The following is a 24,826-nucleotide window of genomic DNA, read 5'->3' as shown; positions in this document are numbered from 1 at the left end:
AAGGGAGATATTCAGTTGTTTGCTGATGAAGCATAGTTGGGTAGAGCAATTAAAAATCAAGCTGATGTTGAAAGTTTGCAGGATGATTTAAATAAGCTGGTAGAATGGGTAAATGGTAATGGATGTCAGTTCAATGTGGAAAAGTGTAAAGTCGTGCATTTTGGGATTAAAAGATTACCAGCTGTGTGCTACAAGAGATTGATGAGGCTAGGGACTTAGGGTTATTGGTAGATAGGGAGATGAAATTCAGGGGACACATAGCTAAGGTGTCCAAGATTGCACATAGGATTACTTGGTTGTTGAGGATCACACTGACATCCAGAGATAAAGAGGTTATTATTCCCCTTTATAAAGCGTAGGTAACACTGAGCCCAGTGGAGTCTAGAAGGGATAATGCTGGGTATAGAAACAATGGCATTAATATGCTTTATACTAATGCCAGGAGTATCCAGAATAAGGGAGAGGAATTGGTAGTGCAGATAGCATCAGCCTGGCCAAAAAGTATTGGGATCACTGAGACATGGTTGACAGAAGGGGATATAATAACAGGAATAGAAGTCGCTGGGTATAGCATTTTTCGTCAGGATAGGAGGGGAAAGCGTGGTGGTTGGGTACTGCTTATGATAAGTGATGACCTATGTCATCTAAGAGTGGAGGCTTTGGAAGGAAGTGAGACAAATGATTTTGGGAGCATATGGTGTGAGGTAGAGGTAGGCAAGACAGGATATTTAGTGGGGTGTTGCTACAGACCCAGGAGCACAGAGAATGGGGACCAGGAGATGTTTAGACAGCTAAGTTTGGCAAGTGCAAGAAGAATGATTGTTATGGGAGATTTTAACTACAGTAGTATTAATTGGAGAGAGGAAGATGCATGTAGCAATAAGGGAATGGAATTTCTAGAATTCTTGAGGGACAAATGTCTTAGGCAACATGTAACAGAGGGAACAAGAGGTTCAAGAGTTTTGGATTTGGTTATAGCATCAGAAGAGTTGATAATAACTGAGATGACATCTCTCCCACCAGTTGGAGAGAGTGACCATATGGTTTTGACTTGGAAAATGAATAGACATGCAGGAGTATCAAAGAGACGGGAACGATGTTTAATTATAATCACCAGCTAGCCTCGACACCAACTGGTGTCGAGGCTAGCTGGTGAAAGGACGGACTGTCGGAGAGCTCCTGAAAGATTTGTGATTTTTGTTGATTTATTAATATTTTGTTAGATTTAGTTGTGTAATTTTAGTATATTATTGTAGTTTTATTAGTGTAGTTAGTGTACTAAAGTGTTTTATAACATAATCTATGTCGGGAAGTCGCCGCTAGAGGGATTTGTAGTGTGTAGCGTTCGTGAAAGCATCAAATAAGATAAGCATTATTTTCAGATATCGTTGATAAATTTACTTTAATATAGCATAGTTTTGTTTGCCTTGCATATCTTAGTGCATCTGTTTTGTGTTTTTGGTGTTTATAATTTATAATTTGATAAAATACGTCACTAGTAATGGCTCCAGTACAAAGGAAAATGGCGGCCAGTAATGATAGTTCGCCATCTTCTTTGAAGAATGGTAATGTAAAGGAGATGATTCAGTGTACTATCTGCGAAATGTACGCTTTGCGGAGTGCAGTCAGAGTGTGGTTAGATGATAATAAAGGAGTGAATGTGTAGAAAATGTAGGGAGAATGAGGAATTGAAGTGTATTTCGGATCGTGAGTGTGATATTTTTGTCAAACTTCAGAATGAAGAAAATAGGGATATGACAAGAAACGGTGAGGTTGTACCAGAGAATTGTGAGAGTGTGAATGTAGAAAGTGTGAATGATAGTATTAATGGTTTTATAGAGAAAATTAAAAAATGTGAGATAGATGCAATGAGTGAGATCGCGTTGTTGAATGGTGCGATACAAAGGGCAAAACAGTAGCTAGAGCGTATGAGCAAAAGTCGACTGAATGAACCAACCAATAATAAAAAGTATGACAGGATAAATAGGCGTATGAGTGTGAACATGAACAAAATGAAGGATAGAATGCTGTATGGAGACTCGTTAGTACAGGGTGTGTTAGTAGAGGATTTGATAAAATCGTACCAACCTGGTGCGACCACAAAGGATGTAACTGAATCTATTAGAGAGCAAAAGGAAAGGGTGAAAGAAATGATTGTTGTGGCAGGTACGAATGATTTGAAAGGAGATAAAATGGAAATGATAGAAGACCTGAATGAATTGTTTGAGGTAGCAAAAGAAAAGAGTGAGAGAGTTAGAATGATTAGTCTTTTGCCACGGTATGACAGTGTAATGTTTAAAAGGAGGGCCATAATTGCGAATGACTTTATGCGTGGGTTATGTATGACGAGTGGTGTGGAATTTGTGGATGTGTGGAGTGAGTTCGATGGGCGAAAGGATCTATATAAGATGGATGGATTACATTTAAATGGTTACGGTGTAAGGAGACTTGAGAAAGTGTTGCTGAATGTAATGAATGTGCAAATTCAGGGAAACTAGATTTATTAAGGGGGTGGGGTAGATATACAGTCCTTGGGGAGGCAGTTGAATGTATAAATGAATATAATATGCCCGAGCGAATAAGGACAACAAATCAGAGTGGGATAGTTAATATAAGGCATCAAGGTAGGGTTGGGGCTAATTTGGGTCATAAATTCATGTACACTAATGCTAGGAGTATTAGGAACAAGAAGGAAGAGTTTTTGGCCATGGTTGGCTCTTCCAGACCACAGGTTATTGGTATTAGTGAATCATGGCTGACTGCAGATGATATAGCTAGTGGGATTGAATGTGATGGGTATAGTTGTGTTAAGGAATGACAGGGAGAATAAAATGGGGGGAGGAGTATTGTTGATGATAGCTGATGAGCAGCAGCCATGGAGAATAAAAGTTGAATTGCAGGATAGAGAAAAAAGCACATTTGAGGCCATTTGGTGTGAGATTGTGGCTAGCAGAACTAAATATACATTTGGGTGCTGCTATAGACCAGGTGATGGAAAAGATGGTGGTGACAGTATGCACAAGCAAATAGAAGAAATGAGTGGAAGGAGGGTAATTATTATGGGAGATTTCAACTATGGTCGCATTGATTGGAGTGAGGAGAGGACACACGGGAGGAAGGAATTGGATTTTATGCGGTTATTAAGGGATAACTATCTGTGACAGCATGTAATGGAAAATACTAGGGGTCAGAGAGTGCTTGACCTAGTAATTACATCTGAGGATTTGGCTGTAACAAATATGACCACATTGCCACCAATTGGTGAGAGTGATCATAGGGTCTTGACTTGGGAGGTGGCTAAAGGTGTGAAATTTTCAATTAAGACAGGGTACATGTGGAATTATCTGGCTGTAAAGTATGACAAGCTTAGGAGTTTGATTGGTTCAGTGCCATGGCATGTACAACTGCAAGGACTAGAAGTTGATAGTGCATGGAAGGCAGTTAAGAAGTGTTTGCATGAAGCAATGACTGACTGTATACATAGAGTCGGAATAATAAATCAAATAGGGGTTAAATGGATGAATAACACCATTAAGCTTGAACTGCAAAAAAAGAAACAACTATGGAGCGAATTTAAGGAGAAAGGTGACCGGCAGACACATGAACGGTATAAAGCGCAGACCAGAAGGGTAACGAGTGTGGTAAGAAAAGCAAAAAAGTATTACGAAAGAACATTGGCCATGCAGGCTAAAGAGAATCCTAAACAGTTATTTAGATATGTAGCAAGTAAAAGGAAAAATGTACATGGCAAAATGATTTTAAAAAATACCGATGGTAGGGAGGTAACTGAATCAGCTGATATAGTTGAGTTACTGAGTGAGCACTTTGCAAGTATATATCATCCAGGTGGTGACATTGCAGAAACGAATAAACCAGTAGATTCTACCGGAATTGTGGTGAATGAAGTGGAGGTGAGTAGTCTATTGCATAACCTCAATGTCAATACATCCGTGGGATTGGATGGTATACCAGCTCGTGTCGTGCGAGAAGCAGCTAAAGAATTGTCAGTACCCTTGACCATTTTGTTTAATTTGAGCCTTGGGTCTGGGTTAGTCCCGAGGGGGTGGAAAGAGGGAAAAATAGTTCCACTGCATAAAGGTGGTTCCAAGACTGCTGTTGTAAATTACCGACCGATTAGCATATCAGGAATCATTGTCAAGGTCTTAGAGAAATTAGTCAAGAAAAGAATACAGGATTGGATAGATGAAAATGGGATATTGTATGGGGGACAACATGGTTTTGTGAAGGGTAGATCATGCCTCAGTAACTTGCTCGCGTTTTATAACACAGTGATGGCTGAACTGGATAGGGGTAATGGGTTTACAGTGATACTACTGGACCTTGCCAAGGCCTTTGACAGGATATCACATGGAACCGTAATCAGTAAACTGGAGCAGATGGGGATAGATATAGGGTTGGTGATATGGATTAGGATGGTGGTTGAAGGAGAGATACAAGAGAGTGGTTTATGCAGGAGTGGAGTCTAAAAGACGGCTTGTGACTAGTGGTGTGCCGCAGGGCTCTGTTCTTGGACCACTGCTTTTTTCAATTTATTCATCAATGATATAGGAAAGGATTTGAGAGGAAGTGCTCACTTGTTTGCTGATGATGCAAAGTTGGGTAGAACAATTGCGAGTGCACAGGATGTCAAAATTTTACAGGATGATTTGGATAGTTTGGAGGACTGGGCTAGGAAAAATGGATGTCAATTTAATGTGGCAAAGTGTAAGGTTATGCACTTTGGGGTGAAAAGAATAGCAGCAGTATATCGCATTGGTGGAACCATACTCCTGGAGATTGATGAGGCCAAGGATTTGGGAGTGTTGGTGGATAGGGAATTGAAGTTTAGGGGACACATTGCAAAAGTGACTAAATCAGCTCATCAAATCACTTGGCTTCTGAAAAATACTTTAACATGCAGAGACAAACAAGTTGTTGTTCCTCTGTATCGAGCATTGATAAGACCCCATCTGGACTACTGTGCCCAGTTATGGGCACCAGGGTTTCTTCTGATAGGGGGGAAGTGGAGAGGATCTAGAGACGAATGACCAAGATGATAGAAGGTCTGTGGAATGAACCTTATGAGAATAGGTTGAAGATTTGTGGGTTGTAGAGATTGGACGATAGGCGAAGGAGGGGTGATATGATTGAGACATTCAAATTACTGAAGGGTTTCTATAAGATTGATCCAGAAGATGATTTTGAAAATATGACTGGTGGTGGGAGGACTAGGGGCCATGCATGGAAGCTGGGCAAGAGCGTGGTTGACAAGTGGGTTAGAGCTAGGTTTTTTACTTGGAGAGTAGTGAATGAGTGGAATAAGCTTCCAGAGTCTGTTGTGGGTGCTACGACCGTGAATGAGTTATAGTTGTTCTTGACATGATGTTAGGGCCTCCCTCGTTGAGTCTGTCGACTCCTTGGAGTTCCCGGAACAATAATAATAATAATATAAGGCAGGTGATTCTAATTGTCTAAGTCATCAACTTGGGGAAGTTTCATGGAGGGAGGAATTGGAAGGCTGGGATATCATTAGTGCATGGGAAATTATGAAAGAATATTTGTTAGCAGCAATGGTAAGTTGTATACCACGAGTGAACAAGAGGACACAATTTGGAGTAAAGTGGATGACAAACAATATTAAACAGGAATTGCATGCGAAAAAGAGGTTGTGGAAGAGATATAAGGAGACAGGAGAAGAGAAGATGCATGAAGAGTATAGGACACAGGCCAGAAGAGTGACTAGTATGGTAAGGAAGACGAAACTGGAATATGAGAGGAGATTAGCCCTAAGATCCAAAGAAAATCCTAGGGAATTTTTTAGATATGTGGCCAGTAGAAGGAGAAATGACTGTGGAAGAATGATATTGTGGAATAAAAATGGGAATAGAGTGACTGATGTAGAGGACATAGTGGAATTGTTCAATGAACACCTTATTGGAGTATTTCATTCTAGAGGAGTCAGTTTTAATGAGAGTCAACATGGATTTGTGAAAGGGCGCTCTTGTTTTAGCAATATGCTAGCCTTTTATAATAAAGTTACAAGAACATTAGATGAGGGGAAGGCATATACTGCAATTTTCTTAGATTTAGCAAAGGCATTTGACAGGGTGCCACATGATAAGCTGATATTTAAGTTGCAGCACATGGGTCTGGATGTCAGATTGGTCAACTGGATTCAGGATTGGCTGTCTGATAGGTATCAGAGAGTTGTGGATGGTGGAGCAGTTTCAAGGAAGCAGAGGGTTACAAGTGGGGGTCCCACAGGGCTCAGTACTAGGACCTATATTGTCTAACCTTTATATCAATGACATTGCCAGTGAATTGCAAGGGGATATTCAGTTGTTTGCGGAAGATGCGAAGCTGAGAAGGATTATTAGTAATAGTGCAGATGTGGTAGCCCTGCAAGAGGATTTGAATAAGCTAGATAGATGGGCAAATGAATGGGGGTTGCCGGTTTAAAGCAGCAAAACATAAGGTCTTGAGGTTTGGGAAACATTGATGGGATGCTGCATACTCTATGGGAGGAGTTATACTGGAGGAAGTAGGGGAGACAAGAGATCTGGGGTTGATGATTGATAGAAACCTGAAGTTTAAGGGACATATTGCAAAGGTGGTAAAGGTAACACAGAGGATTGCTGCAATTATGAGAAGGACACTGACCTGCAGAGATAAGAGGGTGATCATTCCGTTGTATAAGTCTCTGATCAGACCACACTTGGACTAATGTACTCAGATTTGGTCTCCAGGATTCGAAGGGGATAAATTAACTATGGAAAGGATACAAAGACCGATGACAAAGATGGTTTCAGGACTGTACAAGGATAGTTATGAGGATCGGCTGAAGGAATGTGGACTGCAGAGTTTGGTGGATAGAAGAAGGAGGGGTGATATGATTGAGACTTTTAAACTGTTGAGAGGTTTTTTATAGGTTTGACACTGGGGAGTTCTTTCGTTTGGTTGAACAGCGGGAAGGAGTGATGACAAGAGGCCATCCCTGGAAGTTACGAAAGGAAACTGTGAGCATATGGAGATACCCATCTCTCTATGTTCCCTGGGCGTCTACAGATGCCGTATGGTCACTCCGATGCTCGGTGATGTTCCACACCAGGCCTCGCCATGTAGTCCTGTTGTTTGCTTTTCTGGCAGCCTCAACTATCTGAAGATCAGTCACTCCGCACACGCCATGAGATACCCATAATAATAATAATAATTTATTATTATTGTTGTTATTTGACACCTCCCGGAAGTCCAAAGACTCATTGAGGGAGAGTGTGCCAACAGCATTGAACAATTGACCTTCTTCCAACTACTAACTGCGCTCAAACTTGCTTAACTCTTTACGTGAGCCATTAGAAGCAGAGGCTCTACCAGTCGACCAACCTTTGCATATGAGAATGGAAAATGTAAAGCACAGAATAAGTGAAAGTAGAAATACTTTCATTAATGGCAAACGAGTTATTAATAATTAATATTTGTAATATGTGTGTCTTATAAGTTGTCAGGTAGAGCGAATAGTATGTGATCCTATTAAGTCTAGACATGAATAAGTAAATTTATTATTATTATTATTATTATTATTATTCAGGCCTCCAAGGAGTCAAAAGACTCATCGAGGGAGGTCCTTTCTAAGACATAAAGTCTGTCAAGACTCACTGAGGGGAGGTCCCCCCCTGAGAAACACAAAGTTTATCATACCACTCTTTAAACTCACTGACCGTTCTCGCTCCCACCACTCCATCAGGCAATGCATTCCACGGCTCAACCACCCTCCACCCAAAGAAACCACTCCTTACCCTCTTGCTCACAGTTTCCTTTCATAACTTCCAGGGATGGCCTCTTGTCATCACTCCTTCCCGCTGATCAACCAAGCGAAAGAACTCCCCAGTGTCAACCCTGTAACCACCTCTCAACAGTTTAAAAGTCTCAATCATATCACCTCTCCTTCTTCTATCCACCAAACTCTGCAGTCCACATTCTCTCAGCCGATCCTCATAACTATCCTTGTACAGTCCTGAAACCATCTTTGTCATCCGTCTTTGTATCCTTTCCACAGTTAATTTATCCCCTTCAAATCCTGGGGACCAAATCTGAGAACAATAGTCCAAGTGTGGTCTGATCAGAGACTTATACAACGGAATGATAACCCTCTTATCTCTGCAGGTCAGTGTCCTTCTCATAATAGCAGCAATCCTCTGTGTTACCTTCACCACCTTTGCAATATGTCCCCTAAACTTCAGGTTTCTATCAATCATCAACCCCAGATCTCTTGTCTCCCCTACTTCCTCCAGTATAACTCCTCCCATAGAGTATGCAGCATCCCATCGATGTTTCTCAAACCTCAAGACCTTACATTTTGCTGCATTAAACTGACACCCCCATTCATTTGCCCATCTATCTAGCATATTTAAATCCTCTTGCAGGGCTACCACATCTGCACTATTACTAATAATGCTTCCCAGCTTCGCATCATCCACAAACAACTGAATATCCCCCTGCAATCCACTCGCTATGTCATTGATATAAAGGTTAAACAATGTAGGTCCTAGTACTGAGCCCTGTGGGACCCCACTTGTAACCCTCTGCCTCCTGGAAATTGCTCCACCATACACAACTCTCTGATACCTATCAGACAGCCAATCCTGAATCCAGTTGACCAATCTGACATCCAGACCCATGTGCTGCAACTTAAATATCAGCTTATCATGTGGCACCCTGTCAAATGCCTTTGCCAAGTCTAAGAAAATTGCAGTATATGCCTTTCCCTCATCTAATGCTCTTGTAACTTTATTATAAAAGGCTAGCATATTGCTAAAACAAGAGCGTCCTTTCACAAATCCATGTTGATTCTCACAGATAACATCACCCTCATCTGCCCAATGCTGTACACGGTCCCTCACTACTTTCTCCAAGATCTTAACAACTACTGATGACACACAGACTGGCCTATAATTAGACACTTCCAGTCTGTTACCACCCTTATGCAATGGCACTATCTTACCTTCCTTCCATTCCCTGGGCACCTTTGCCAAAGCCAGACTTTCATTGAAAAGCCACGTTAAAGGTATTGTCAATTCCCTAGTACATTCTCTCAAAACTCGTGGCGAAATACCATCCAGTCCCACAGCTTTACTGACATCCAGAGTACTCAATATCTGAAACACACTCTCCTCCTGTACCTCCAGACCTTGTACCAATCCTATCCCTCTAGCATTAAAACTGACTCCTCTAGGATGAAATACTCCAATAAAGTGTTCATTGAACAGTTCCACTATGTCCTCTGCATCAGTCACTCTATTCCCATTTTTATCCCACAATATCATTCTTCCACAGTCATTTCTCCTCCTACTGGCCACATAGCTAAAAAATTCCCTAGGATTTTCTTTGGATCTTAGGGCCAATCTCCTCTCATATTCCAGTTTCGTTTTCCTTACCACACTAGTCACTCTTCTGGCCTGTGTCTTATATTCCTCATGCATCTCTTCACCTGTCTCCTTATATCTCTTCCATAGCCTCTTTTTCACATGCAATCTCTGTTTATATTGTTTGTCATCCACTTTACTCCAAATTGCGTCCTCTTCTTCACTCGTGGTATACAACTTACCATTGCTGATAACAAATATTCTTTCACAATTTCCCACGCACTGGTGATATCCCGGCCTTCCAATTCCTCCCTCCATGAAACTTCCCAAAGTTGACGTCTAAGACTATTATAATCACCTGCCTTATAATTCCACATAAGTTCCCGTCTCTTTGATACTCCTGCATGTCTATTCATTTTCCAAATCAACACCATATGGTCACTCTCTCCAACTGGTGGGAGAGACGTCAACTCAGTTATTATCCACTCTTCTGATGCTATAACCAAATCCAAAATTTTTGAACCTCTTGTTCCCTCTGTTACATGTTGCCTAAGACATTTGTCCCTCAAGAATTCTAGAAATTCCATTCCCCTATTGTTACATGCATCTTCCTCTCTCCAATTTATACTACTGAAGTTGAAACTCCCATAACAATCATTCTTCTTGCACTTGCCAAACTTAGCTGTCTAAACATCTCCTGGTCCCCATCCTCTGTGCTCTTGGGTCTGTAGCAACACCCCACTAAATATCCTGTCTTGCCTACCTCTACCTCACACCATACGCTCTCAAAGTCATTTGTCTCACTTCCTTCCAAATTCTCCACTCTTAGAGGACATAGGTTATCACTTATCATAAGCAGCACACCACCACCACGCTTTCCCCTCCTATCCTGGCGAAAAATGCTATACCCAGCGACTTCTATATCTTTTTTTATATCCCTTTCTGTCAACCACGTCTCAGTGATCGCATTAATTTTTGGCCAGGCTGATGCTATCTGCGCCACCAATTCCTCTCCCTTATTCCGGATACTCCTGGCATTAGTATACAGCATATAAATGCCATAATTATGATGGCATAATTAAAAAAAAAAATTATGAGGAGAGGGAAAGAGATTTGTTTGCAAAGTATAAATAACTAACCAATAATCAATCACTATGGGGAGAGGCGAATCCAATGAACTAATAATGATGATCAGGTGATTCATTTAGGCTTGGTAGGAATATATGTGGTTTGATGGAGCAGCAAGTCATCTCATAAAATTTGTTGTGCATGTTGTGTGTAGTTCTCTGGTTTATGTATATTTTGCGTCGTTTTCTAAGAATTTTCTTTTGTTCACTGAAACTCAGTATATATTTTACACAATAATAGGATACATAATAATAATAATAATATTGTTATTATTACTATGGGACACCTCCAAGGAGTTCAAGGACTTATCGAGAAAAGGCACCTTACAGTACAGCTCTCCATCTCTGCCACTCCACTCCACCACACCTCATCCACCAACTACAGCGAACTGTAACTACCATCATCATCTACACCAGTGCCATCTACTGCTCATAACCATCACTAGTATTTTTACAGATGATTGCAAACATCCATGTCCATGGCGGGATTCCAGCCAGCAGCCCTTTGGCTGGAGAGCAGATACACTAGCACTCAGCCAACCAGGCTAGCATATCCAATCATTATCAGAATTTTCCCCACTTTCAGGAATCCTACATTCATTTTTTTTTTTTTTTAGTGTCAGTGGCTCTTCTGTCTTATCATTAATAGATATCTCACATATACTAGTTTTTTGTTGTAGATCAACAACTTCTTTTAATACACAGAAGTATTCATTTTTATTCAGGAATAGATAAATGTTTACTATGTCTGTTGTTTCTGAAGACTAGAATAAAAATGTCCCTATACTATTAAAAAACTTTCCAACCTTAACAGATGTTAAACTGCACAAGCAAGAAAAACAAGTAGCATTTGTTTATCACTTTCTTTATCCCTCAAACGAATGAAAAAACACCCTTCCACAGACTATGCTGCACGTATGCATCAGACACAATAACCAGTCACAGCCACTAGGTGCTATTGTCTCAGTGCTCACCCTGCTTCATCTTCTGGGTGGTTTAAAACCACTGGAATGCTAAACATTTGACTCACTGCACCATCTGTATGTCTGTTCAAAGGGCTCAAATGTATATGTATTTGTGACCACACCTGGGCTATTAACATGAATATGATGCTATGTTTAACTGTTGAAAACTGTCTCTTCATGAAGCATTAGTGTACTGTGTTAATTTTATGGATCACGTGAAGCCAGGAAACTGTTAGGGAAGTCTTTAACAGGAATAAATGCAAAAATATAATATCAGTGATATTGCTATTCTGTGATGCACAGAAAACCCTTTCTTGAACGGAAAAGGTTTCAAAACCCATAACACAATAGCACTATGTTGAGTAGTGATTTTGAGACAAAGAAGGAATCTGATAACACACTTCTTAAAGAACTTAGGTTGTAGTGATTAAGCAGATTTTTGTCATCTGTCATCAGCATCTTTAGGGAAGTTCTTGGTGCACCATCCCAAATGTGAGAATGGTATTCTCAAGTTGGGCAGATGTGAGATTTTATAATGTTAGGAGTTGTGCAGGAGAAAAGTAGTATTGAAACAAAAGTGGACTTTAAGTTTTTGGAGGCTGAGATGATGCATTTCACATCTAGCCAAAAAGGACTAGATGTGAAAATATATATGTGTGGAACAAACTGATTGTGACTAGAGATTGGAATATTATCAGATTATTTCAGAATATTTTTCTTCTGAAAAATAAGGCAGGATTGCATTTTGGTAACATTAAAGTTTACTAGAATATACTCATCCAACTGAAGAATAGTGGTGAGAGACTGTTTTAAGGCACTGATGATGGAAGATCTTAAGGCTTGGATCGTTTGAACATCACAAGGTTTGTCAAATAATGAAGAGGAATAGAGTACCATAATCAGTGAAACTTTGGGTGCCCTAACACACTGACAGAGAAATTTGATGAGAGGAAACATCCCCCATGACATGGAATGACCAAAGAGGAAACTAGTGACCCAGTTTCAGAGAGAATATAGAAAATCATAAGATGGTAACTTGGTTAGACCTATATGCCAGCAATGAACCAATTCTTTGTCAAGAGCAGTCACATGAATTTCTCCAAACTTTTCCATGTTTGCATCCCAAAGGTGGGTAAGATTGGCTAGGAAATCTCTGTGGAATGTGAGTGGTGGAATCCATATTGATGATCACTAATTAATTAATAAGCTTTCAGATAGGAAGAAGCTGGCAGTTAATGATCTCTCCGTTATTTTTGAGAGGATTGAAGTAAGTGCAATGGGATGATAGCTTGATGGCTGATGTTTATCTTCCTTTTCAGAGACATGCTGAATAAAGCTTGCTTCAATGCTATTGGGCATATATCAGACAAGTACAGCACGAATAGGTGACACAGAATGGGTGTTAATTCTACAAGGCAAGGATCTGAATAGTATCTGAATTATTGGAGCAATTTCTTCCCTCTGACAACGGCTCCCAGCGAAGACTCGTTAATTCGTTGTCAACTATCAGCTTTGCCTGGCGGATCAGCTCCTCGTCATCTTTCTTTTAGATCACGGGCATGATTTCTCCGGACGTCATGTCTTCGATGGCTTACATCTGCCAGACAACTGTTGGTGACTTCCTGATCATTACCTCTGGATCCCAGCGAAGACTCGTTAATTCGTTGTCAACTATCAGCTTTGCCTGGCGGATCAGCTCCTCGTCATCTTTCTTTTAGATCACGGGCATGATTTCTCCGGACGTCATGTCTTCGATGGCTTACATCTGCCGGACAACTGTTGGTGACTTCCTGATCATTACCTCTGGATCACTGACGAAAATTTCTTGAACCGATGATGCAATCTTTTCGCCTACGCCTTTTATTCGGTCACTTCCGAATCCTTGTGCAGAGATATGTGAACCCCGAACATTTCGGCGAAATCCCTTGATCCTTTTCTTTGACTGACCCTTCCTTTGTTTTTCTCCTGCACTCCCTAAATTCTATTCGTTCTGGCAGCGGACATTCGTTTGAAGCTTTTGTCGGTCCACCTAGCACTGACCTTGAGCTTCCCATGTAGAACACGCACAAAGTTTGACGTCTTTACAAAGCTCTAAAATTATACTGTTTACTAATGGCAAGGTATTGCCTTAATACTACACCTTCTAGAATATTCCCTTATTTGGCATAGAGCAATATACAAATTCCCATTGGGATTATTTACATATAACATACATCTATTTACAAGTCACAATTCTTACTGGGCTTGACCTTGGTAAACTTTATGTAAAAATATTTAGACCTCTTATAGCTACATAAATATTTTTACAAAGGCCCACCCCTTCATGAAATAATTTTAAACCATGAAAATGGATGAAAATTTTTTTTATACTGTGTTTCTGTGTCATGAGTCATAAATTCTCTGGATCGGACTACACTTAGATTTCTCATTTATCTTACAGCAGGGAACGCTATATACTGTCCTGTGGGCTCCTCTTTTCGCAACTGATACTGTGACTTACTGTTTTCCTTCAAATATCTTGTTCTTTTCTGATACCTTGTTCTTCTTCTTCTTCCAGATCTGCTATTGTCAGGGCGGTGGCTTCGGCTTTTGCATATCTCGGTAATGTTTATTTCTGTTACACCTCTTATTTTTTTTACTGTGGCCTTTGTATCTTCCTTTTTATCTGCCTCCACCTTGATACTCGAGACATGTGATATCTCACCCCCCCCCCTTGACCCGTTCAGTATCTCTCATAGCTGGGGTTTCAGACAAATCATTCACATTATCTATTTGACAACTTTTAATTTTTTCAGCCTCCCCCCCTTTTCTTGCTGGGAATGGTCGTTTTCTGTGTTGACCTCATCATTAATTTTGCTAGCGCAATGCCTTTTGCTACCCCTTATCCGGGCACCCTGACTGTATCCTGATATAGAGATCTCCTCTTTTGCGAAATCACATGCGAACTTGTGCTTCTTTAGGAAATCAATCCCAAGTACTACCTTTGCAGTGGTATGAGAGGATTCCGGGTGAATCAATAGCTCTGGAGAAACATTCATTTTAAAGTCTGGCATCCACATGTTTACTTTTAGTGTCTTTGATGCATAGACAGTGGGGTCTGTTATTCCTTTTAACATGACAGGTGGTTCAAGTTTAGTGATGCCTTCGGATACTCGGGATTGCAACTTCCTGAATAGAGATCCGGTTATCACTGAAACTTGTGAACCAGTGTCCAGCAAAACTCTGCATTTTACCCCTCTTATTTTCCCCCTTACTACCATCATGGAATTTTCCTGCTGACTATTAATTTTTCCTGGCCATCTCTTAGTTCTCTGTGTAGGATGATGGAGAGTCATTACCACATTGGCCTCAAATCTTCTATTTCTATCATAGTTCCCTCTGTTCTAAAAGCAGTTTCTGGCAATGTGCCCAAATTTGTTGCACCTGTAGCACTGGGGTGGTTCTCTCCTATTTTCTTTTTCACTGTGTGTTTGCTCGGAGCCTAAATTCTCCAATGAGGGTTTTGCCTTGAGCTCCGCTAATTGATTGAGAATTGAATTAAGCTTCTCCATCAAGGGTTGCTGTAGCTTTTCTACCTCATTTTTAATGAAAGCTTGTAGTTCTTCCCTGTTAACAGGATCAGAGGCTGTCAGTCTGTTGTAGTCTACACTGTTTATTTCTTTGATCCTATCTCCCCCTCTTTCTACCTTCTGTTTATTCATTCCCTTTTCTTTATGATTATCATTCTTCTCTTTTTTAGTCTCATTCTTGCATTCAGACACCTCTGTAATGTTGCATATTTGACTGGATGTAGATCACCTAATCTTTCTTCCCTTTCCTTTAATGCCTGATATCAGTCTTCTAAATTACTTATCTTCCTCTTATATGCTGTTTCTTTATATTCCTCTCTCACTCCTAGTCTGAACTGGTTAAAGACCACCCAATCTAAATGGCTCTTTTCCTCATCTGGCACACTCAAGCTATTTGCTAAGGTGAGCAGCCTATTGTGATAGACTCTTTATTTTCTTGCTTGCATTTTTGCAGCCTCCATAGGTTTGGACCCATGCTTCTAGTCTTAGAAAACTGAGATATCAAGGTATTTTTGAACTGATTGTACTCAAAAGTGTCTCTCAGTATGGGAGAGGAGTATAAAAAGTTCTTTGCCTTGCCAATCAGTTTGTTTCTTAAAATGACTAGAAGTTGAAAATCCAACCAGCTTCCAATGTTCCTTAGTTCTTCTACGAACCTAAAGAAAGATAAGACATTGTCGTTGTCTTCACCAGAGAATTGAAGGATTAAAAGGTGAGGATTCACCGTTCTGAAGAATTCTCTATCCCCCATTCTTTCAGTACTAGTAACACCTGAAACAGTGTTATTCACATTCATGGTTAAAACTTTTTTTCTTTACACTTTGTAAATACTCTCTATAATTATAATTATACACTTTCTTGTTTAATTGCCTGATTTTAATTTTTGAAACTGTTCCAATCCACTTGTATCTAATTTAATTACTGTAGTGGATTTTATCCTGTCGACTGCGCCATTGTAAAACAACTGATATAATCACAAGAAAGAACATACTAGTAGCAGAGTTATGAAGGTAACCTATGTTCTTATATCTTATAAGAATATAAAATACTGACCTAGTTGCCAAGTGGTTAGTGTATCCGCTCTCCAGCCAAAAAGCTGTGAGTTCGAATCCCACCGTGGGCATGAATGCTTGTCTCTGAAAATACTAGTGGTGATAGTGGGAAGTAGATGGCATTGCTGGAATGGTGGAGACAGTGTTGTGGAGCAGGTGCCCTCCCTCGATGAGTCTTTGGACTCCCTGGAGGTGTAGCATAATAATAATAATAATATCCTCATATGGTCTTTCTTTTATATCAGTTGCTTTAATATCATTTTTGTTATAGGTGTTTATCAGACATTTCCAGATCCCTCCCCCTCCCTTGTATATATGAGGGTATATGACAATTGTTAATCAATGTGCTTTATCTCTGTTTATTGAGTTTTATATAATATTTACATTGCTGATTTTATTGTTTAGGTATGCCTGGCTTTCTCTGGAGACAGTAGATATCTTGTATCTGGAGGCATGGATTGTCATTCATGTTTATGGGATGTTGAAAGAGGAACTGAAATTACTACATTTATAGTAATTGAAAAAAACTTATGTAATAATTCTGTGCCATATATTCATGTTTATATTTTTCATTTATGCTAATATTCTCCATTTCTCATGTTACAATTTTGGAATGATATTAAATCCTCAAAATTTCAAACAAGTTTTACAATGTGAACAGTTTAATGGAAGGTACAGCACAGGTGGCTAGCCACAATTTTGCAGAACCTAGGTACCATACTGTTACCTAGGTTCTGCAAATATGCAGGTGTGGTCTTATCAAAGTAAAGTGGGAGAATAATTTCCTTATTCCTACAAGTTCTCTTTAACAGTGCTATTATTTGATGCAATGACTTTAGCAATGTGAATCCTGAATGTCAACTCACAGTCCACAACAATCCCACATCTTTAGGATTCATTGGCCACTTCGAACCAATTCCCATTGATTAATACTCTGTCTGTAATGTCCTATATCCATACTGGCCTGGTTGGCCAAGTGGTTAGTGTATCCGCTCTCCAGCCAAAAGTCTGTGGGTTCGAATCCCATTGTGGGCATGGATGTTTGTGATTGTCTGTGGAAACTGTGGAGATACTAGTGATGGTGGTGGGCAGTAGATGGCGTTGGTTTAGTTGCAGTTGGTGGATTGAGTGGTGGAGACAGAGTCGTAGAGTAGGTGTCCTCCCTCGATGAGTCCTTGGATTCCCGAGGTGTTCACATAACAATAATAATAATAATATTTATTTCGCCTGCCTGGTTGGCCAAGTGGTTAGCGTATCCGCTCTCCAGCCGAAAGGCTGCGGGTTCGAATCCCGCCATGGCCATGGATGTTTGTGATTGTCTGTGAAAATATTGGTGATGGGTGGTAGATGGCGATGGTGTAGTTGAGGTTTGTTGTAGTTATAGTTCGCCCACCGATTAGAGATTCTTCGACACTTCTGCGCATGCCATAAAAAGGAGAATCCATTCTGATAATAGGGTAATCAATCTGTATTGCGGGATGAGTTGTTTATTATTACACGTCGGAAAATTAACGTCTGTTTTATGATCATTGTAGTTAACTATGTTGATTGTATAACAGTTGGAAAAATTTACCTATAAAGTACATGATTTCGCATGTTGGTGACCAATTCATACATCCTTCATTTCTTACTCCCCTTCAGCATGAATCGACTATTCTTGGCAAGTTTCCAAGTGGAGATCTCAAAAGCGTGGGCATACTATAGTGGAGACAGAGTTGTAGAGTAAGTGTCCTCCCTCGATGAGTCTTTGGACTTCCTGGAGGTGTCACGTAATAATAATAATAATTATTATTATTTCTCTTTGCGCTGTAGTTATTCCATTAAATTGTATTATGAGTTATTTATGAGTTATTATACTAAACAAGTATTTAGCAGATGTCATTTGTCTATGTTATCAATTTGTTCAAATCAGTCTAAAGCTTGGAAATGACATTAATGACTTTAAGAGTATATGATGTGAGGCAGAAGTGGACAGAAAAAGATATTTAATGGCATGCTGCTATAGACCAGGAAATATAGATGGTGATGAGCAGGAAATGTTTACACAAATTAGTTTGGCAACTGCAAAGTAGGTGATGATTATGAGGGACTTATAGCAGTAAAAACTGGGTAGAGAAAACATATGCTGATAAAAGAATAAAGGACAACTGTTTTAGGCAGCACATACATAACATGAAATCCTCTAATTCTATGGACTTGGTTAGCATCAGAGGATCTGATTGTAACTGAGATGACAAATTTGCCTCCATTTGGTGAGAGTAAACATGTAGTTCTGACCTGGAGGATGAATAGGCTTGCAGAAGTATTAAGGCAGAGGGAATTTATATAGAATTATAAGGTGGAAACTGTAATGGATTTAGAAACCAGCTTGGAGAAGTGCAGTAGATAATCTAAAGGAAGAAAGATCAGTAGTATGTGGGAGATAGTTAAGAAAAATTGTTAACAAAATGGCAGATTGTATACCTCAAGTGAAGAAGATATAGCAATTTTGAATAAAATATAAAATAGATGACTAGGGAAATCAGGAATTGCTTGTAAAAAAAAGAGGCTATAGAAGGCATATACGAGGTGGTATCAAAACGTTTCGAGACTAGGTGCTCCCTGTGACTGTGCGTGCAGTCACAGGGAGCACCTACCTTCATAAGTCAGTGTGCCAAAAGACATTGTCTTGTGTACATCGGGAGCTGTGCAACTGATGCTATTCTGACCACCTGCATTACCACATCTGCGATTTCATCATGGACAGCAAGTTAGAACAATGAACAAACGTGAAATACTGCATGAAACTGGGCAAATCTGCCACAGAGACGTTTGACATGATTCGGCAAGTTTACAGCGATGCTGCAATGAGTTGTTCTAGGTGTTTTGAGTGGCACGTGTGCTTCAAGAGCGAAAGAACATCACTGGAAGACAATGAGAGATCAGAAAGACCTTCAACGAGCTCAACCCCCCAAAATGTCAAAACCATTCTTGTGCATGAGGATCGTTCGGAGAACACTCCATAACATTGCTGCCATTGTCGGTGTGTCATGTGGAACAATCCAGGCAATCCTCACGTGTGATTTGAACATGCCTCCGTGTTGCTGCCAAGTTCGTCCCTAGGCTGCTGACCCAGGAGCAGAAGGAATACCGCATTGAAGTCTGCCAAGAACTCCGTCGGCGGCCATGGGTAACCCATCCTTCATTTCGAGGATCATTACCGGTGATGAAACGTGGGTGTACAGTTACGACCCTGAGACGAAGCAACAGTCTTTACAGTGGAAGAGCCCATCATCTCCATGACCGAAAAAGGCGAGGCAGGTACGCTGCTCGACCAAGTGCATGCTCATCATCTTTTTCGACATTCGCGGCATTGTGCATCAAGAATTCATCTTCAGGGGCCAGACCGTCAATAGCGAGTTCTACTGCCAGGTTTTAAGGCGTCTGAGGGAGGACATTTGGTAAAAGCAACCAGATCTGTGGCGTGCGAAAAACTGGATGCTCCACGATGACAATGCACTCTGTCACTCTCCCCAGAAACAACATGATCTTACTTCTGCACCCACCCTACTCATCAGATTTGGCTCCTGCAGACTTCGCCCTCTTCCTGAAGATGAAGATCCAGCTCAAAGATCACCGTTTTGACACCATTGCGGAGATCCAGCACGAATCGCAGAAGGTGCTTAACATGCTTCAAAAAGAAGACTTCCAGGTGGCACGAACGTTGGGAGTGCTGTATTGATATGCAAGGAGACTATTTTGAAGGTGATAATGTGTAAACGTAGATAAACAAAGTAATTTCTCGTAAATAGAGCTAATCTTGAAACATTTTGATACCACCTCGTAAATAGAGTTGTGATCTCTGGGAATACTTCATGGGAGAAGGCTTTTCCACAGAACTGAGTTAGATGGGATAAAAGATGACCAGAAGTGACTGGTTGAGTGATTTGGGCAGCTGCTACTCATGTTCCTATAGGTTCAGCTGAAATGGGGGGGGGGGACATATGCTAGTTCTGCTGCATATTACCCATGGAAATATCTGTAGACGAGCCACAATGCGGAAACTGTCAATGAGACAGTGGCTGAAGAGATTCTGTGATAGAAGGGTCATCAATCAACCAAACTATTTTCCTCCGAACTGCATCAATCTTTAGAGATGTCTTAAGTGCACCACCCAAAATTTGAATGCAATCTTCCAAGGTAGAGTGGATTTGAGACTTCTACAGAGTAATCAGTAGGATAGAAGAGAAGTAATGTCTTAATAAAAGAATGCTACATTTTCTGGAAGATGAAGATGGTGTAAAAGTGATGTGATTATTCTAGAAAAGATTAGGAATAAGAGTCATTCTGAGAAGAAAGGTCTCATCTTTATTTGTGTGAACAAACTGAATCAAGCCACCATTTCATTTGCCTTGTTTTTCTTATACTTCTAGTATTTGTATACACACATAATAGCTCATTCTATAATAAGTTTCACTTATACCACTTATTAGATGTGACTGCTCCATACTTTCCTTGAGTCATTTCCATTTCTTCTTATTCATCCCAGAACCTTCTTCAAATCCAAATGCTTTCCCTAGATCCCAGGTCATTCTCTTCCCTTTTTGTCTACACATGCTTTAACATCCTCTTGGAGCATCAGCCTTTCTCACAGTGTGTGTTCTCCTGTCCATCCTGAGTCTCCCCGTTTCCCGGTTTGTCTTCCACACTTGCTTTCTCATTCTCTACCCTCATGCTACCCACTTCTTCATTCATAAAGTACCACTTCAATCTCTCCTTCCTTACTCTCTCACTCTTTCACACTATTTCTTACTTGCTCAGATTGATTCTCTGCATTCATTACTCTCCCTTCCAGCAGCAGTATCTCCAAATGACTCACACCAAAACCATTCAAATGCAGTCTTCCCTCTTATACAGTTCAATTTATCCTTCAACCTCATTCTTCAAAAACATTAACAAACTGCACTCCTTTCTCCTCACACATTTCTGCTAACATATCATTCACAATCTTTGCTCTCTCTCTGCCTCATCTCCCACTGTCATACCTGGGCAACACACTGACTATCTTTCCTATCACAATATTATCTTTTTTTTATCCTTCTCTACAACCTCCTGATATCCAATATTTTATTTTCCTTGATCCTAACCCTTTTGTTTGCTTACTCCTCATATCCAATGCCTCAGTCACTGTATTCATTTTATTTCCAGGGAAACAAATCTTATACATCTCATTTATCACGCCTCTCATAATCTAATCCTCATACATTGCCACTCATGGGTTCATTACCTTTTTCATACCAACGTCCTTTGTTTTCATCTTCACTCTTCTATACATATCTACAATTCTCTTCATTTCACTCCACATCCATCTCATCTCTTGCCTCATCTTCAGTGACTCAGCTTTCAAATCTTACATAATTTTGTTACTATTATTCACTCTCTCTATTTCATCACTATTCATACATGCTTGTTTGGCAACAGTGGTGCTTGCCACCTGACCATTAATTGCACTATGTTTTGCATTGTCAGTATTTTATCATGAAAAAAGACAAAACTATGAAAATAGGTAAAAACACTGAACACATCAACTGCATTCTGAATGGAGAGCCTATAGAACATGTAAAATATTTCAGCTATTTAGGAACAGTTTTTAGTGAAGCTTGCAAGTTAAATCTGGAAATAGACAACTGAATATGATAAGCCAGTTGAATAAATTTATATAGAATAAGAGAGAAAAATTAACCAAAACACTAAACTAGCAGTATAGAAGATGGTCTTTAAACCAGTTTTAAGTTATAGATCTGAAAGTTTTTGTTAGAAATAAAGCACTTGATCAAAGACTAGAGACCTTGGATATGAGCATTCTGAGAAAAATGAGGGAAGTGAACCAGTGGCATCAGTGGCAGAATCGTTAAAATTAAAATATTAGAGAGGAACTTGACATTATTAGTTCTTTCTTTTTAAGGTTACACAGTGGTCAGCATTCATAGTGAAGAATTTATGGAGACACAACACGTGTTAGAATAATTACTTTACTTAACATTAACTTGCTTAATGTTAAGTAAAGTAATTATTATAACACATGCATTGTGTATTCATAAATTCTTCACTATGAATTAACATTGTTACATCCAAGAATGTGTTAACAGAGTTAATCTAAGATGGTATGGCCACTTAATTAGAATAGGTGAGGGAAAGTTTCTGTCAGCACTGTACATTAATTCCTAAACTATGTCATTAGGAAATTTGTAATGTTTGCCAAAAACATATCATAATTTCATTTGTATGCATTTAGAACACATTTTTTGTGTAATATAATTTATTAGTATGCTGGCAATAAATTTATGACCACATTTGGCTGTAGTCATGAACATTTTTTCATGTACAGGCAAAAATGTAGTTTGTCCTTAGCTTTTGGACACCAATGTATATGGAAAGACAAGGCAGTATGTATTATTATTATTATTATTATTATTATTATTATTATTATTATTATTATTATTATATAGGTATCTTTCTTTATGGAGGCAGGAGTCTCATTGTGGGAGCTCCATTATTCACACACTAGCCATCATTCACACAATACCTATCATACCTCCCCTTAAACTCATTTACTGATGAAGCACCCCAACCACCTCTGGTAACCCATTCACCACCCTCCAAGCAAAAAATCTAGTCCTAACACTCTTGCTAACCATGCTCTTACACAACTTCCACTGGCTACTCCTTGTTTTCTCCCTTCATGCCATGTACTGAAAACAATCTTCAGTGTCAATCCTATAAAAACCCTTTTAATAACTTGAATGCCTCTCTCATGTCTCTTCTTTTTTGCTTATCAGCTACTTTTTGAAGCCCACAGACCTTCAGTTTACTCTCATGGGGATCATTCAATAGACCTGCCACAATCTTTGTAACTTGCTTCTGGATCCTCTTCACCACCTCTTCATCTGCATAGAATCCCAGAGATCAGATCTGTGCACAGTACATCATATTACAACACAAGCAGATAGAGTGTTATATAGGGAAAAATAATGTCTCTATCTGCTTGTGTTGTAATATGATGTGTTGTTTTTGATAACATTCGCAATATGTTCTCTAAACTTCAATTCCCTGTCCACAATCACCCCCAAGTCCTGTGCCTTATCAGTTTCCTGCAGTTCAGTTCAATCAATATAATATACAGCTTGTTCCCATAGTGCATAACCTTACACTTGGCCACATTAAATTAGTAACAGTTTACCTTTGCTCATGCTGCTAGTCTATTAAGTCATCTTGTAGGATTCTACATCATTGTCATTTTCCACCACTCTTCCCAGTTTTGCATCATCATCAGCAAACGACTGAATATTTCCCATCAAATCATTTTCTATATCATTGATTACAAACTAAAAACAAAGGACCAAGTATTGAGCCCTGTTGTACACCAGTAGTCACCTACCTTCTCCTGGACTCAGCTCCTCCATAAACCACCCATTGATATCTATCCTTCTGCACAATCTGTGCACTGACTCATTTGCAATCATCTCTCCATCTCAGCTCGCTTCTGTCATATCTTCGAAAAAGACTCACAACTTTTACTTTTGTCACTCTTCTTTTTTGCATGCACTAGTAACTCATTCATTTTTTCTCACATACCACACCAAAACCATTCAAATGCAGTCCTTTGTCACTTTTATATAGTTCAATTCATCCTTCGATTCATCCTGTACATTCACAAACTGTACTCCTTTCTCTTCACACATTTCCACTAACATACCATTAATAATAAAAAGAGTGGATGTCAAGATGGGAAGAACAAGAAGCCATCCCTGGAAGTTGTATAAAGATGTGGTGAAGAAGGGTGTGAGGAGTAGACTTTTTATTTGGAAAGTTGTTAATTAGTGGAATGCAGTTCAGCAGTGTATTGAGAATGCAAGCAGTTTAAATACTTCAAGGTTCATTATGATAGATATGTTGCTGGTTGAGTTGGCCTCCCACAATGAGTCCACGATGAATTGACTTCATGAAGGTTACCAAAATAATAATAATCTTTTCTCTCAACTTCAAATCATTACTGTCATACCTGGGCAATACACTGACTATCTTTCCTATCACACTAATATCTTTTATTCTTCTCAACAACCTCCCAATATCCAGTCTTAAGAATATATATCCCAATATACATTCTTATTGTTCCCAGTCAAGTCATTTGTTCCTACTACCACTACCAATCCTTTTGCTCACTTACTCTTTATATCCAATGCCTCAATCACTCTACTTATTTTCATCCCAGAAAACAAACCTTGTGTATCTTCTCATTCACCATACCCTTGATAATTGAGTGCCCATATAATGCAAATTGCAAGTCATTTGTTACTTCTTTCATGTAGCAATCATTTATTCCACTCATCATTCTTCCATATATATATCTACAATTCTCTTCCTTTCACTCTGCATATACTTCATCTCTTGCTTCATCTTCACTAACTCAACTTTCTAATCTTGCATCTTTTTTTGCCATCTTACCATCAATCATATATGCTTTTTGGCTGTCAGCCTCTCTCACCATCTTACTATTAATTGCACTATGTTTTCCATCATTACCATACAGTTTCCTATTGTCAATTATAATCTTTCTTCACCATCAGTTTCACATGATTTCTTAACATTCACACATTCTTCTTTGACATCTGTTTTGCTTGTGTCATATTCCCTACTCTGATTTAAACAAGCTTCATGGTCCATCTGCATATCACATTTTCTGCTTTTTCATATTTAACCTCTCCACATAAACAG

At 39.5% G+C, this 24,826-nt stretch overlaps 1 protein-coding gene across 1 annotated transcript in view; it reads left to right on the top strand.

The window, feature by feature from the left end:
- Positions 1-24,826, top strand: part of LOC150109432 (uncharacterized) — a 334,156-nt gene that overhangs the window by 233,766 nt on the left and 75,564 nt on the right. Inside the window, exon 8 of the mRNA XM_090408164.1 lies at positions 16,478-16,585. Coding sequence (XP_090264290.1) covers positions 16,478-16,585 — 108 coding nt within the window. The remainder of the gene's footprint in view (positions 1-16,477; positions 16,586-24,826) is intronic.

Source organism: Typopeltis vanoorti, chromosome 2 (genome assembly GCF_054136105.1).
Source record: "Typopeltis vanoorti isolate ZY-2024b chromosome 2, IOZ_Tvanoo_1.0, whole genome shotgun sequence".
Taxonomy (NCBI): domain Eukaryota; kingdom Metazoa; phylum Arthropoda; class Arachnida; order Uropygi; family Thelyphonidae; genus Typopeltis; species Typopeltis vanoorti.
This window is presented reverse-complemented; position numbering and strand designations above follow the sequence as displayed.